Raw genomic sequence first — 16,442 nt, 5'->3', positions numbered from 1 at the left:
GAAGTGCCTCAAGTTTATTGGTAAAAATGAATCGTACAAGTTTGAAATAAGAAATATGAAGTAATTAATTAGCAGATGCATGTATTAATGACAGTAATATTGAACCCATCACTTATACATATATGACAGCATATACATAGACAGTTACATTTGATTAAGACTTGATATGTGTGATTCATATTAAAAAAACAAGTAATGTGACTTGATATTAGGATCATCAGAGTTTCAGAGATAAAGAATTAGAGTGACCACTTGGTAGTTGGTATTTAGACTACTTATTAAAAATATTACTCCGTACTAGGATTGGTGGATTGCCGTTGGGGCTCCCTGCCTGTCAATAGGCTTCGAATTCAAACCAACCTGCCAAAGAAAGTTCCAAGAGAATATGATTACAGTATGTTAATTCTTAAGAAAACTACATACAGATGAAACTATTAAGCTGCTACTGACCATTTGCAATTCTGCAGAATGTAACTCACCTAAGCATAGTAAATTGGGAACTATCCAAGATAGAGATTAATTAAGACACGCTAATACTCTATATAAGAATCATCTTTTTTAAGTAAATTTTACGCGTTCTTAACTCTGAATCTCCAATACTATACTAAATGATACACATTAAATCTATTACTTCACACACTCACGACCATGCTTACTTGTCTATACATAACACCGAGCTATTGTCCACTTTTCAACCTCAAAATATTGATTTAAGTCATTTAACACAATAGTATAATAAGCTTAAGTAATTTGTACATTTATTCGTACTTTTTTGAATAATACACAAGATAAAACAAGAGCGAGCAAAATAATTAAAAGATACCTGCATCAAATCAGTATTTCCATAGCTAATTTTCCATTTCCAATCATAAATTCAGAAAATCAGAAGGTGCTGGTCTCCTAACATGAGCTTGGTTATCTGGCGTCTTGTTATTTCCCACTTCTAGTCCTCTGGTTGAGACAAGCTATGGATCCGGGCTCAGAAAATAGTAGATACAGTAATTGCAATATCAGACCTTAAAGCCTTATCACATAAACAGACTGAGATTTCTAGTGTTTCAGAAAATGCACTGAACAGTATAGAAGAAGAAGGGAAAAAACAGAGCAATGAACTTTACTACAGCACACAGCATAATACAAGTTTCACTTCTTGACACTTTACAATTGGAAAGTCATGGAAAAGATTAGAGACCCTAGCATTAGCAGTTAATTACTGTAATAGAAAGATAACTATAATACCTTGAGAAAAACAATTTGATTGATATCTGAGGTTCAACCGATCTTAGCAAACTTGCACTACAATTCATTTAATAAACTTCTGAAGCAGGCCCTTGGTTGAGTTACTTGTACTATCAGAAGACAAGAGGTCAACAAATAATGCGAAAGTGGCTGCATCAGCTTCAAACCCGTTGCTGACCATAAGATCACGATAGTATAATGCTTTTGCGAAGTCATTAATGAGAATATATCCTCTGATGATTGTATTATAGGTGATACCATCAGGGAAACAATCGTTGTCCTCCATTATCCCCAATAACCGAGCAGCTTCAGTCATGAGCCCTTTCTTGCAGTAGCCTTTAACCAGTATATTGTATGTCTTACAATTAGGTTGCAGACCCTTGGATACAAGATGAGAAAAGAAAGTTGCTGCATCTTCTAATTGTCCAGCCTCACACAAATTATCCATAAGGATGCTGTAAGTGAAAATATCAGCCATAACACCTTTATCCTCCATATCTTCAAGTACTGCCACTGCCTCGTCAAGATGTGCACTTTTGCACAGGCCATCAATCAATGAATTATATGTGACAACATCAGGTGTAACTCCATGAGCTTGCATATCTGTGAACAACTGGCGTGCAAGTGTAAGTCTATTGGCTTTACACAAGCCATGAATAAGAGTGGTATAGATTACAACATCTGGTGTTATACCTTTCTGAAACATATTTTTTAATATAGTATGAGCCTTGTCAATGTTTTTGAGTTTGACATATCCATTGATCATAGTACTAAAACTTACTATATTAGGCTCACAACCACTTTCGGCCATGATATCAAGTAGCTTTTCTGCATCTTGCATTTGACCACGCAAACAATAACCATCAAGTAAAGCATTGTAAGTAATGATGTTTGGAGCTACACCTTTGTGAGTCATGAGCTGCAGTGTGGATTGTGCTTCCTCAACATTACCATCTTTACAAAACATGTCAACCAGCATGCTATAGGTGTTAACATTTGGAGCTACGTTGCTTCCTAACATCTCAGTCAACACATGTTTAGCCTCTACCCTGCATCCAGAATTGTAGAAGCCTCGAATCAAAGTATTATAGGTGACAACATCGGGTTGAATGCCCTCGTGTTTCATAGTGGAGAAAAGGTCCATAGCTTGTTGTAATAGCCTGTCCTTACAGAGACTATCAATAATAGTGTTGTATATGACAAGACCAGGCTTACAATGAGTAGCAGAATGCATTTTGGTAAGCAAAGTTAGAGCACTAGCATTGTCGCCAATTCTACAAAGGCCTTTGAAAATAGCACCATAAGTAACAATATTAGGTTGGAAACCTAAGTTGATAATCTTATTCAACAGCTGAGTAGCAAGGGGAAGCTTACCACAGTGGACATAGCCATTAATTAAGGTAGTAAAGGTAACACAATCAGGGGGATAACCAAGCTTAAGACTTTTGCCGAGAAGAGAAAACCCGAAATCAATACAGCCTAAATGGCAGTAAGAATTGGCGAGAATGTTGAGCGAATAATGGTTAGGAGGAAGGCCGAGTAATTCAAGGCGTCTGGAGAGAGAAATAATGGTGGAATGAGGATGAAGGTGTTTCAGCTTGGAAATGGCAGTAAAGAGTTGGCAGAAAACAACGATAGAAGGAAGAGGGCGCAAAGAGGTCAATTGATTGAAGAGAGATTGTGGAAGTTTAAGATCGGAAAACCCTAATTTGCATTGTTCTCTAATAGAATTGGGAATTAAATTATGGTCATCAATAGCAACAATTCTTTTACTGCAAAAATGGGAGAGTTTTCGAAAATAAAAAGGGGAGAAGGAAGAAAAAAGGGAAAAAGGAAGAAAAAGAGAAGTACCGGCATGAAAACGCAGAGCTTGAATCTTCATCTTTCAGTTTTCTTGTAAATTTTCCTCAAGACGAAGATTGAAGGGTGACAAGGTGTTGCTGGCCAGCGTTGCTTCTGTGTCTTCAAGGTCCTGTTTGGTTAAAAGTACCAGTATCGGGTAACTTTCAGCGGTCAAATAACTTTCAGGTATTACGAGTAGCTATCAATTAGTATCGGGTGATGGTTAGGTGTTAAAACTACATTTGATAGTATAAATGTGAGGTAGGGATTGCAACAAAAAAATTAAACTAAAATATCTATAAAAATTGTTTTAAAAAGTAACCAAAATATCTTAAACGCTACCCGCTATTTTAAAACGAAGTATTATTATAAACGTTTGAGAAAAGCTATCTAAATGCTACCTATACCAACAGTCCAACACTAACTTGCCAAATACTCTTACTTTTTTCAAGCGGTGTTTTGACTTGATTAAAACACTAACCATACCTTTAATGCTACTATCAAGTACAAGTTTTCAAAAACTATCAAATAGGACCTAATTAAAAAAATTTCTCCTCATTTTCTCCATAGTATCACTGGTCCACACAAAGAGAATTAAGTCACAATGAGAGGAAAAGGATGACATATATTGACTACATAATTCAGAATAGAAGGCATACTTGCGAACTTCTTTAGTCATCTGACTCATCTCCCATTTCAAACACTCAAACCATTATTAGGCTCAAGACCAGGTTGAGAAATCTCCAGGCAATACTTCTTCACGAGGTGGAGAAATCTCTTCGCATACAACCTGCAGATTATTTAAAAAGAGTGAGACACATAACTGGGTGACAAAACCAAAAAAAAAAAAGAAAAAAAAAAAAAAAGCAGTACAATGCTGTATGTTAAATCATATTCACATAATTATGTTACTAGCATACAAAAGAAATTACATATTCTTAGCACCCTACACTAACAAATATTCTCGAAAACCATTGGAAAAAGAAAAAAGATAAGAACTGCCTGTCATTTGGGAACAAATATTGACAAATGAGATTAATAAGAATCATTGACCTCCCAAGTCTTTACAAAGATCAAGTTGTCAAATTACGTTTATAGGGCTCAAAAAGTAAAGTTTCAGTTATTTACTAATTTTAAACGAAATTTTATCCGCTTGGTACCAAGCAGGTACTTCATCATTCACATACACCGATACACGGGGTACAACATTGCTTTTTAAAGTGATCATAACCATAAGAAACCCAAGAACATCAGTGTTCAATCAAACCAAAAGATTCAACATAATTCCCACCCCCTTTTCTACCCCAAAATGAGTTCTATTTTTTTTTTTTTTTTTTTTTGGGATTTATGTTATATAATGGCCTAGTGGACATTGCTATGAAATTGAAGTGCCTCAAGTTTATTGGTAAATACTCCGTACATACATAGTCTGTATTGACAATTTTATTTTGGAGAAGGAATCATACAAGCTTGAAATATTTAACACAGAGTACTTAATTAGCAGATGCATGTATTAATGACAGTAATATTGAAACAATCAATAATACATACATGTCAGCATATTTGAAGACAAAATTGCAACTGATTAAGGATTTATACGTGATTCATATTTAAATAAGCAGTATTGTTGACTTGATATTAGGATTATCAGAGTTAGTTTCAGAGACCAAGAATTAAAGCAGTGACCACTTCTCAACTCCTTAGCATAACAAAATTGGAACTATCCAAGACATTAATCAATTAAGACAATCTATATAAGAATCATCTACTTTAAGTACATTTTACGCGTTCTTAACTCTGAATCTCCAATACTATACTGAATGATATACACATTAAATCTATTACTTAACACACTCACGACCATGCTTAATTGTCTATAAATAAACACTTCACTATTGTCCACTTTTCAACCTCGCTCAAGATATTGATTTAACACAAATACACAATAGTATATAGTAAACTAATAAGTAATTTGTGCATTTAATCATACTTTTTTGAATAAAATACAAGATAAAACAAGAGTGAGCAAAATAATTACAAGTAGAAGATACCTGAATCAGATCAGTATTTCCATAACTAGGTCTCCATTTTCAATCATGAATTTAGAAGGTGCTGGTCTCCTATCAGGTCGAATACCCAGTAATTGAAGGTGCCTGGAAAGAGAGATAATGGTGGAGTGAGGATGAAGGCGTTTGAATTTGGAAATGGCAGTCAAGAGCTGATTGAAAACGATGACAAAAGGAAGAGGACGCAAACAAGTCAATTCATGGAAGAGAGACATCGGAAGTTTGAGATCCGAAAACCCTAATTTGCATTGTTCTTTACAGAATTGATAAATAAGTGACGATCATCAATTAGAACTTTATTTTGATTGGAAAAATGGGAAAAATATTGATAATGAAAATGAAAGGGGGAAGAAATTAGGTTAAAAGGAGGAAAGAGAGATCAGTACCGCCATTAAAACGCAGTGCTGTACTCTTCATCGTCTCCATCATCATCATCATCATCATCATCATCATCATCTTCTCAATTCTTAAATTTTCGTAATCAGTTCTCAGCGAAAATAGGGTGTGACTCGGGAGCTTTTGGGAGGTCGAATGAGAGTTTACAATTGCTACTTTTGCTAGACGTTGCACCCAAGCACGCGCACATAGATGTTAACCTTGGAATAGTTTTGCTAGGACATGGCTCGGACCGGACCGGACCGAAACAGTTAAATTTTTTTTATATTACGTATATGCTTTTAATCACTTGTAAAGTTTTTCTAACAAAACAACACTAGTAAAATTAGAATTTCTAGCACTATTATAATATATATATATATATTTGGAAAAATAATGTTCAATGTTTATTTTGAACATCTAACTTATACAATAATCACTTATAATATAAATATATATATCTAGCAAATTGGAAGAAAAAAATTAAACATTACAAAGTATAGAGGTTATATTCATGATGGACCGAAGGTCGGAATTTTAATTTTCGTAACTTAAAGACTGGAACAACTCTCTTTAGTATAAATTGATTAGGGTCTATCCGGTTTGATCCAATCCATTTTTCTAATCTTGACTAGTTTGAACACCCTTTACTAGCTATGCACTTATATCAAAATGACATACCCTAAAACAAGAAATGCATGCATAACATCTCCCTAGAAGGACATAAAAGGCTAATTCAAAAGAAGTAGAGAACATTAGAAATAAAAACAATGAACACCAAAAAAAGTGGATTAAGCAAGAGAGCAGATTGTGTAAATAGTGTGAAGATATATATACATATGAATTATATGATAGTAAAATAAGAATTTTAATTATTAAAAACATAGGATGGAGTCATATTTAGGGGTGTTCAAAAACAGGTTTGGATCGGACTGGCCTCGAACCGAAGAAACCCATTCGGTCTCCGGGTTTAGAAATTTAAAAAACAGTCTTCGATCCAGATTGGTCCAAAACCCCTTAAAATCCGGTCTTGGACCAGACCGGTTTTTTTGTTTATAATTACAAATAAAACCTTTAATATGTTTAATTTTTATGATCAATATGCTATGAATTAAATATTTTTATATTATGATTTATTTCATTTTAGATGTTCAAAATAGGCATCAAAATAATTTTCCTTATAGATTTTTTTTTTCTCATAATATAATAAAAACATTTTCAAAAATATAGAAAATACAAAAAAGCGGTACAAACCAATCCGGTTCGAGTAGTATGATTAGAGCAAAACCGGTCCCATCTCCTATTCTTGAATTTTGAAATTCTGGTTTGGTCCAGGCTTAGACGGTTGAACATCCCTTACTCATTATCTTTTTTATATATATAAAAAAAGCTAAAAATCACTCAAAAATTCACCAAGAAAATCATTTATCAAATGTCTAAATACCCTTTATAGTTTATGTACATAATAACTCAGCAAAAAGATATACTTCTTCCGTTTCTTAATACTTGCAACACTTTTCTAAAATCGAAATGGCATAATACTTGCAACACACTATAATTGGAAAGTTCTTTTGAGGAAAAGTTGCACTATTCCCTTATTTAAAGTTTAGCCCAGTAAATTATACTTTTAACAACCTCTCACTGCATTTTTAAGTATATTAAAACATGTGAACCCCAATTTTATTAAATACCGTGAAAAAGGGTGTATTGCAACTATTAAAAAACGGAAGAAGTATAATGGACAAACAATTAATCTAGCTATTGAAGTGTAGTCTAAATTTTTACATCTTACTTAAATTATAGCCTTTATAGGTTGTGTTGTGGCATACTAATTCCAGTGCATAAAATATTGGCAAAGTCAGGATTTTTGAAGTGGTATTTTTTTTTTTTTTGACATAAGCTTAAACGACACACTACATAAAATAATTAAAAGAAGTAAGACTAGAGTTTGCAGTCGTAGCAAGGTTGTGGGCCTTTTGGACCACGTCCCGCTGCACTTTGTGAACGCTGCACCAATTAAATTCTCGACTGAGCTGACGGATATGATCCACCATCCATCTAAGAGTAATATCCTGACCCTTTAAATTCCTGAGTGAGTAAACCAAAGAACATGAATCGGTATAAATAGTAACAGCATGTAGCATTCGTTTGATAGCCCACTGAAGCCCCTCCAAGCAAGCATTCATTTCCACATGTAATGCTGATTGTGCCAACCCATGGGAAGCTCCACCCAATGACCCCTGTTCCTCGTACTCCCCAAACTCTAGGCACCACCTTATTCCTGATCTATGAGTGTGCCTATTCCAAGACCCATAGACCAGAATGACCGTGGGCCTCAACCCTTCACCCGAGTCTTGTAAAATAGCTCGTAGAAACCCGGGAGGGTGGTCAGCGATCTGTTCCGGTGGGTGTAAGGATCTAAGCATATTATCTGTCCCTGTAGAAAAAATGCCCTGCTGGCGAAGACCCTCGCAAATAATGGATGGTATAGAAATACCGACTGTACCCGGGACGTTAAAGACCCTATTATTCCTCGAAATCCACAACCCCCACAGAGTTGCAATAAAAAACGTGGTTCTATGACCATGGTAACCATCCTGGCATATGAAAAGCCGGATATAGTACAGGATCCAATCTTCAAAGGATTGGTCTGCATTAGATTTGTGAGTGGATTTGTAAAATTCCACCCCTCCAAGCATCTTGACCAGAAGTGCAAAATCTGAACAAGTGTTGTAAATCCTCCTCCTAAGACCCACAGAGGTCACACTGAATATTAATCCCCAATCCTCTTCTACCCAGATTACACTGTGTTGCAATTCCATTCCTAAGGAGTTTCCACATAAACAGTTTCCATTTTGGCAGAATATCAAGCGACCACAGTGTTTTATATATATCTAGAATATTGTCGTGTGTCTATGGTGCAGTAGACTGTTTAAGGAACGCATACCCCGTTTTGACTGTATAACAGCTAGACTTGTGGTAACCCGAGTACAGAAAGTCATCAACATCTAGGTTCGGTAATTCCAAACTAGCAATCAACGAAGCATCTTCCTGCACGAAAGCAGTATGTAGTCTAGAAAGATTCCAACTGTTATCAGTTGGGGAGATGAAATGACTCACCTTCGAGTTATTGGCCTGCTCTAAAGTGACTCCAGGGTGAAATTCAAGAACCTTTCATGCCATCCACCTATCCTTGCCAGCTAGCACCGAACTCGCATTTCCTATCTTCCAACTACAACCCTTGATAAGAGTATTCCTTGCGTTTACCAAACCTCGCATTCCCCAAGAGTAGTTTCTATTCTGGACCCTGGCCGGCACTCCCTTAGTGATCTGGTTCTGAAAATGAGCTGCACACACCTTTGAAAGCAAAAGCTGTGGGTTCTGAGATAATCTCCATGCTTGCTTCATCAGTAACGCTTTATTGAAACACCCCAAACTTCGAATCCCCAACCCCCCCCCATACCCTTTGGGAGACTCACTTTATCCTTACTAACCCAGTGCATTCCTTTGTTCTCCTTGTTTGCCCATAGAAAGGTCGCTAACAGCGAGTCAATTTTATTAGCAATATAAACCGGCATCTCAAAACAATTTAGGATATGGGATGCTATTGCCATGAGGACTGAGTTGATAAGAACTATCTTTTGTGACTGTGATAGGCAAATTGCATTCCACCCCGAAATCCTTTTCTTAACATTTGAAGTGGTAGTTAGAAGAATTGAATATTGAATTTATTTTTAAAAATTCAATTGAAAGTATTGAATATTGATTACCTTAATTGAACAATAACGGGTAATGAAAGAAAACAAAATGTATAAACGGATATCAAATACGGTAAACGGGTCCAAAATTCATAACTACAGCTCCTGCAAGGTGCACCCTGCACCTGCATTTACCTATATTTAACACAAGGTTATAAACATTAAATTTAAAGCGTTGTGTCTTATTAAAACTGAAGTTATTATTGTTTCAATGTTTGTAAACATACATTTCAATTAATGTTTCATTTATTTTACATAAACATTAAGCAATAAGATACAAAGCTAGTTGTGGAAATAAATATTTATTGAATATATGTACTTTTAACCCTTTTTTTTAACAAAAATAAAAAATAAAAAAGAACTACTTTTAACTTTTTAAGGTAAAGTCTTGACTCTTGAAGATACAAAGGTTAATAAATTATGTACTTATAAGAGTTGTAAGACTTGTAACTTGTAAGTATGTACCAAGCTAAGAAATGGATGTTTTATTTTTTTGTTTTTTATTTGGGGGTGCAAAGTAAGTAATGGACATTAGGATATATTACAAGAAGTTAAAAGTGAAATTACGAATACCATAACATTGTGAGAAAATTTTTACTCCGGTATTCATGATAAAATTGTTCATCTTTATATATCTACCTTTTCATTATTAATTTTCATTACTTAATAAGTACTGTAGCACTTAACCACGTGCATGTCCAAGTGCCTAGCTATAAGAAATGGATTCATGAAAAATACAGATGTTTGGAGATGAATAGTGTCATCATCAATATGAACTTTGGAATAGAATTTATAACCTTGCAAATTCAATTTATTAACATCTCCATGACATTTATTACTCCTTATCAAATAAGCCTCTAATGTTTATCTACCTTCCTTCTATAAGAGCTAATTTAAGGTCTATATACACGTACGTTTAGAACTTAAAAAATGTCGAAAGCTGTACAATTTAATGAGTATTATATTATACGGTATATGTACGTTGAAAGTTCTGGGCTTCTAGCTAGTCGATCATTCACATCATCACACCATTTGACCGATCGAGTAGGTTAATGTGTTAGAATAGAGAGTACGTTTCTCCTGAGAAATCTAATATTGCATACTTATACTGCTGCTTATACTACTTCACAAAAGAAATTAAATTACTGCATTAATATTCTTGTACTTTGGTTGTTGGGGTCACTCTTTGTGCAATAAATTCATTACTACTTACTAGTCATATTATCATACCATACTATAATAATGTACGTACCAAATAAGTAGGGTTTTTTCTTTAAAGCTCCAAGTCCAATATAAAGGGACCTTCCTTACACTTCTAGGACATGTACATACCCTTTACTTGCCCTAGTAGTAAAAGAAAGAGAGCTGAGAGGATGGGGAGAGTTGTGAGTTCTAAGATAGTGTGGGGTTTTACTATCCTTGTAGTTGTTGTAGGACTACTTGCAATGTCATGGTCTGTTGAGGGTGCTAGGGATCTGAAAGAGGAGCCGAAGAAAGGTGAAAAGGCGGTGCATCCTGAGAACTTCTTTGGAGGGTTTGGTGGCATATTTCCAAGCCCTGGAGGAGCTGGGTTTGGGTCAGGGACCGGGCTGGGTCGAGGCTCGTCTGTGGACTTTTGCTCTGTCCCGAGTCTTGGTTGTGTTCGTGTCCAACCCACGAACCCGGGTTCTACTGGTGGTAGTAGTGGAGGTGGAATTGGGAGCAACACCCCTTTACCCTTCCCTTGAAAGGAGGGGGCCTAGATTAGCTAGCTAGTTTTAAGTCCTTAATTAGAGAGTAAGATGAAGTAGTATGTTGTAAGTTTGGTTCTGTTTGAGTCTTAATTAAGATCAGATTTGGTTGTTAGTATCCTAGTTGAGGTAGTTAGCTTTAATTATATGTCATGTATCGTCTGTATGTGTGGTTTGTTACTATCCTAGTTATTCAGTGTGTTTGTGTTAAATGTAATGTGATGATGTTATTTGTTTATGTATTGTGATGCTGTTATTTAATTAATTATAATAGTTTTAGTAGTATGTTTCTCTGTGTTTCTACAAAGTATATTCTTTCCTTTGTCCCCCCTATTAGATTGGAGAAAGAGCATAGAATAATTTTTTATTTTCAATTCCTAACATGATAATAAATAAATTTTAGATTTTCATAGTTGGTTACGTGACTTTTTTTTACTACTTAAACTAACAAGGTTAAACAAAATAGATGTTACTCATAATTTGGTATTCTATAATTTTGTACTCCAAAGAAATTTATTGTTATGCTAAAAAGGTTCTCAACAATGCAAGTCACTTCCCTTGACAGTAATTTTGTTTGTTGTTGTAATTGTCACTAGCTAGAGAACAATAATAACACAAAATAAATCAAATCAAAAATATAAACACTACTTAAAATACTTCATACTCATTAAATACCATTTCAAATTACTAAGATTTCTATATTTTCCTCTGAAGATGTTTTTTAGCACCCAAGGAGGTGTAATTGCCACCATTGGATCAAGTTCTATATGAATCAACAATTTTGATCTCTAATTCATGATCATACAACACTCCGCAATAGACTTCCGTCTTACTTGTATTACTTTGTATCTTAGTTGCCCACTTGCCCTTATAAAGGGATTATATTACGTTGTATACACATTAAGAAAATGAATGAATTCTTTTTATTGTATACTCGTATATTAAAGTATTACGAGTAGTATTTGTATTTGCTTGTAGAATTAAATCATTTACTTTGTATAAACAACAACATTTTATGCTTTCGAACTTTCTAAAGCTTTGAGTTAACGAACTGTAACACTTGAAAAAAACGAAATCATTGGGTGCCTATGCGGGTACCTACGATTTGAATAAGCTTTCAAAATTTCCCTCTTACCCGCCTTACCACATCAACACACACTCTCAAAAGCTCCGCCGCAAGCTCCACCGCATGATCGCCAAATCCACCACCACCGTCATCAACACCGCAATCCAAAAATGCAATTCTCTCTCTCACATCAAACAAATCCAATCCCACCTCATTTCCTCTGGTTTCTTCCAATTTTCTCTCTCCTCTCGCTTCAAACTTATCGAGCTCACCGCAATCTCCTCCTATGGCAGTCTCTCTTACGCAACCCTCATCTTCAATTACATCAACAACCCATTAACATATGACTGGAATCCCGTCATTCGGGGCTATGCTCAGAGCTCAACTCCCCAAATTGCGCTCACCCTCTTCATCTCTATGTTGCGCGCGCCGCAGAAGCCCGATGCTGTCACTTGCTCTTTCGCCCTCAAGGCTTGCGCGCGCGCTCTGGCAAAGTTTGAGGGTTATATGATGCATTCGCTCGTTATTCGATCTGGGTTTATGTTGGATTTGCTTTTGCAGACGACATTAATGGATTTGTATTGTAAAGTTGGGGAATTTGGGGATGCACGGAAGGTGTTTGATGAAATGCCTGAGAGAGATGTTGCTTCTTGGAATGCTTTGATTTGTGGGTTGGCTCAAGGGGGTTTTCCTAATGAAGCTTTGGAGTTGTTTCATAGGGTGTGTAGGATGGGGATGAAGGCGAATGATGTTACTGTGCTCGGTGCTCTTTCGGCTTGCTCTCAAATGGGGGCTCTGAAAGAAGGGGATAAGGTGTGGTGTTATGTTAAGAAGGAGAGGTTGAATTTGAAGGTTATAGTGTGTAATGCAGTGATTGATATGTATTGTAAATGCGGATTTGTGGATAAAGCTTATGATGTGTTTAGGAGCATGAGTTGTGAGAAGAATATTATTACATGGAACACAATGGTAATGGGGTTTGCAATGCATGGACTTGGGGTTGAAGCAATCGAGCTTCTCGATGAGATGGAGTATGTTGGAGTCTGCCCTGATCCTATAACCTATCTTGGGGTGTTGTGCGCTTGCAACCACGCTGGTTTGGTTGATGATGGGCATCGATTGTTTAACTCGATGGAGGAGAGAGGGATTGTACGTAATGTGAAGCATTTTGGCACTGTGGTTGATCTGTTGGGAAGAGCAGGGAGGCTTAGTGAAGCTTATGAAATCATAAAATCGATGCCAATTTTGCCTGATATTGTTCTTTGGCAAACTTTGCTAGGTGCTTGCAATACTTATGGAAATGTGGAATTGGCAGAAATTGCATCACAAAAACTTGTTGAAATGGGATCAGAAAGCTGTGGAGATTTTGTGCTGCTGTCAAATGTATATGCTTCATATAAGAGGTGGAATGATGTAGGACGAGTTAGGGAGGTGATGAACATTAAGGATTCGAAAAAGGTTCCTGGATTTAGCTACACTGAAGTTGGTGGTGTATTGCACAAATTCATTAATGGCGATCAAAGCCACCCAAGTTGGAGAGCGATCTATGCAAAACTGGATGAAATCATGTACAGGATTAAGGAGCATGGATACGTTCCAGGGACGAGATTTGTGTTGCATGACATCGGGGAAGAGGATAAAGAGTATGTGTTGTGTTATCATAGTGAGAAGTTAGCTGTGGCGTTTGGGTTGCTAACAACAAGCCATGAAACCCCAATTCAAGTTATCAAGAACCTCCGAATATGTGTGGATTGTCATGCTGTGATTAAGCTAGTGTCAAAGGTTTATAATCGTGAAATCATAGTCAGGGATCGAGCTCGATTTCATAGGTTCAAGGAAGGAACTTGTTCTTGTAGAGATTATTGGTAGTGTGTACTGCAAAGACAGGGATTGAGATCATGCTAGGTGTAGAAGTGTATTGAATATTTGCAAGGTACACTAAAACTTTATCATTAACTCAGCTGCTCCAATTACTGTATATATATCTCCAAACTTAGTACCATTAGGTCCATTACACAAGTTTTGTTGTAAGATGTAATGGAGGGTGTTTGCTTGCACAAAATTGAATAAAACAAAATGTTTCCTTTGTTTCATATATAATTGTTTCATATTTATTGATACAATTATTTAGGCATATATGTTTATGTCAATATCAATATATTCGATAAGTATCTCAAAAAAAAAATAAAAATAAAAATATGTTTGATGAGTATATAGGAGATGGAGGGATGGTTCCCCTCAAGTGGTTGGGGGTTCAATCCTCATCCCCCCATTCCCGTGATAGGGTGAGAAGACCCGAACTGTAAAAATAAAAATTAAAAAAAATCTTGGATATCAATAGGCAAAAACTAAACAAATCTGATAGCCCTTACATGAGAAGCCAAAGTAAGAAAATGTACTCGTATTAAGTTATAATTTTTTTAGACAATACTTTTTATTGAGAAAATCCATGTTCATATCTGATATCAACGAAGGTTGTTAATATCAGGGTACAGCTGTCATTTCACATGGTTTAGTAAGGGGCAAAAAGGTAAAGAAAAAATTTAAAGCCGTTTTGTAAGTTTTTCCTTTTTTTCCCGTTTTGAAATGGGGGCGACGTTAACGTTTGCTATGTCACTTTGTTGTCTACCTTCTTCACTCCTTCTGAAATCCTAATGTCAAGCTCGAGCTAATGAGGGTTTCAGAAAAAATAGGGTTTCTTAAAGTAGCCTTATCGAAATTTAAGGCATACTTGGGATATTGTTTCAAGATGAAGGACCTGGGAGTATTAAAGTACTTCCTAGGACTTGAGGTTGCGAGAAGTAAGCGGGGAATTTATATTTGTCAACGGAAATATTCATTAGATATTATTTCTGAAACTGGTTTGTTGGGCTAATCCTGCAGATTTCCCGATGCAACAAAATCATAAATTAGCTCTTGCAGAAGGCAGAGTATTGGAGGATGTGGAAAAATATAGACGACTTGTTGGGCGTCTAATTTACTTGTCTGTAACTAGGCCGGATCTAGCATATCCCGTTCATATTTTATCTCAGTTTATGCAGGAATCGAAAGAAGGACATTGGGAGGCCACGCTTCGAGTGGTGCGTTACTTGAAGAAGAATCCAGGACAAGGGATACTTCTTCGCTCGGATAGTAAATTGCGACTTGAAGGTTGGTGTGACTTTGATTGGGCTAGTTGTCCTTTGACTAGAAGATCTTTGACAGGTTGGTTTGTGTTGCTCGGTTTTTCACCGGTGTCTTGGAGGACCAAGAAACAACCCACATTTTCTACATCGTCTGCAGAAGCGGAATATCGGGCAATGGCGGCCGTGACATGTGAATTAAAGTGGTTGAAACAACTACTAAGAGCTTTGGGTGTACAACATTCGCAGGGTATGAATTTATTTTGTGATAATCAGTCAGCTTTGTACATTGCTAAAAATCCGGTATTCTATGAGAGAACGAAACACATTGAAATTGATTTGCATTTTGTGAGAGATGCAATTAAAGAGGGTTTGATTTCACCTTTGTATGTTCCTACGACGGAGCAGCTCGCGGACATTTTTACCAAAGCCTTGGGGAGGCTCAGTTCGAGACACTACTTGCCAAGTTGGGTATTCGGGATTTTCATGCTTCAACTTGAGGGGGATATTAAGATAAGAAAGTATCTTTAGGGAATATTTTTTTGTATTATCTTTTCCTAAGTTAGATATATTAGGATCCTATGTTAGTTAGGTTTCTATGTGTGATGTATAAATATTGATTGACCGATGAATGAGAGGAATTAAGACTTTGTGATTAATTTGACAGTTGATGACCGTGCAATCGCAGGAGGTTATTTGCTGAATGGGAGTTCATCCCAAAAATAAGGTAATTTTAATGGTGAATTGTTCTTCAATTTTAATGGTTTATCAGTTAGAGGATTTTTGATTCATATTAGTGTCGATGTTGTGTATTTTTTAGCCTGTTAATGAAAATTAAATAAATTGATTGTGGATTGATTTTGGAAAAAAATGATTAATGGTTTCTTGTAATTAGTTGTGAAGAAGAGGATTATAACTGGGAGAAAAGTATTTATTTGTGATTATACTTTCCATCTGGATTAACAATTAAAGGATGATCTAACTAAGTACGGAGTACTTCATAATCGCAAACTTTCAATATCTCTTTCCTCCTAAATTCACGACGACGCTCGAACTTGATTGTTTGTCTGACGGCGACGGTGGTACCGGATTACCCACCGTCGACCATGTTCCTTTCCTCCTACTTAAGCTTTTGGTTTCTCTCTCCTAGTTTCTGACTCTCTCTCCTCATATCCACATTTACCCAGATTTGACAAAATGAAGTAGACGGCATCAAACATTCCGTCAATTTTTGATCCGTTACA

General features: G+C 36.1%; 2 protein-coding genes across 6 annotated transcripts; one reads left to right on the top strand and one right to left on the bottom strand.

Moving 5' to 3' along the window:
• Positions 1 to 11: 11 nt before the first annotated feature.
• On the bottom strand, positions 12 to 5,685 carry LOC145574337 (uncharacterized). 5 transcript variants are annotated; one of them, XM_081632099.1, is made up of 6 exons: positions 5,534 to 5,685; positions 5,133 to 5,234; positions 3,741 to 3,871; positions 1,240 to 3,211; positions 824 to 965; positions 12 to 360 (listed from the first exon to the last, which is right to left on the bottom strand). In XM_081632099.1, exon 4 carries the CDS (start codon positions 3,119 to 3,121, stop codon positions 1,304 to 1,306), a length of 1,818 nt encoding a protein of 605 aa, XP_081488225.1. In that variant the 5' UTR covers positions 3,122 to 3,211; positions 3,741 to 3,871; positions 5,133 to 5,234; positions 5,534 to 5,685; the 3' UTR covers positions 12 to 360; positions 824 to 965; positions 1,240 to 1,303. The 5 variants fall into 5 exon arrangements, with proteins under 5 accessions (XP_081488225.1, XP_081488227.1, XP_081488223.1 ...); XM_081632101.1 differs by having other exon boundaries at positions 824 to 951; XM_081632097.1 differs by having other exon boundaries at positions 824 to 3,211.
• Positions 5,686 to 12,109: 6,424 nt separating this feature from the next.
• LOC145576055 (pentatricopeptide repeat-containing protein At1g34160-like) lies at positions 12,110 to 14,106 on the top strand. The gene has a single exon (XM_081633842.1). The coding sequence runs from the start codon at positions 12,200 to 12,202 to the stop codon at positions 13,943 to 13,945; it is 1,746 nt and encodes a 581-aa protein (XP_081489968.1). The 5' UTR covers positions 12,110 to 12,199; the 3' UTR covers positions 13,946 to 14,106.
• Positions 14,107 to 16,442: the final 2,336 nt, after the last annotated feature.

This window comes from Chenopodium album, chromosome 13, assembly GCF_948465745.1.
Source record: "Chenopodium album chromosome 13, dcCheAlbu1.1, whole genome shotgun sequence".
Lineage (NCBI taxonomy): Eukaryota > Viridiplantae > Streptophyta > Magnoliopsida > Caryophyllales > Amaranthaceae > Chenopodium > Chenopodium album.
Note: the sequence above shows the minus strand (reverse complement) of the source record. Positions and strands in the feature narration are given on the sequence as shown.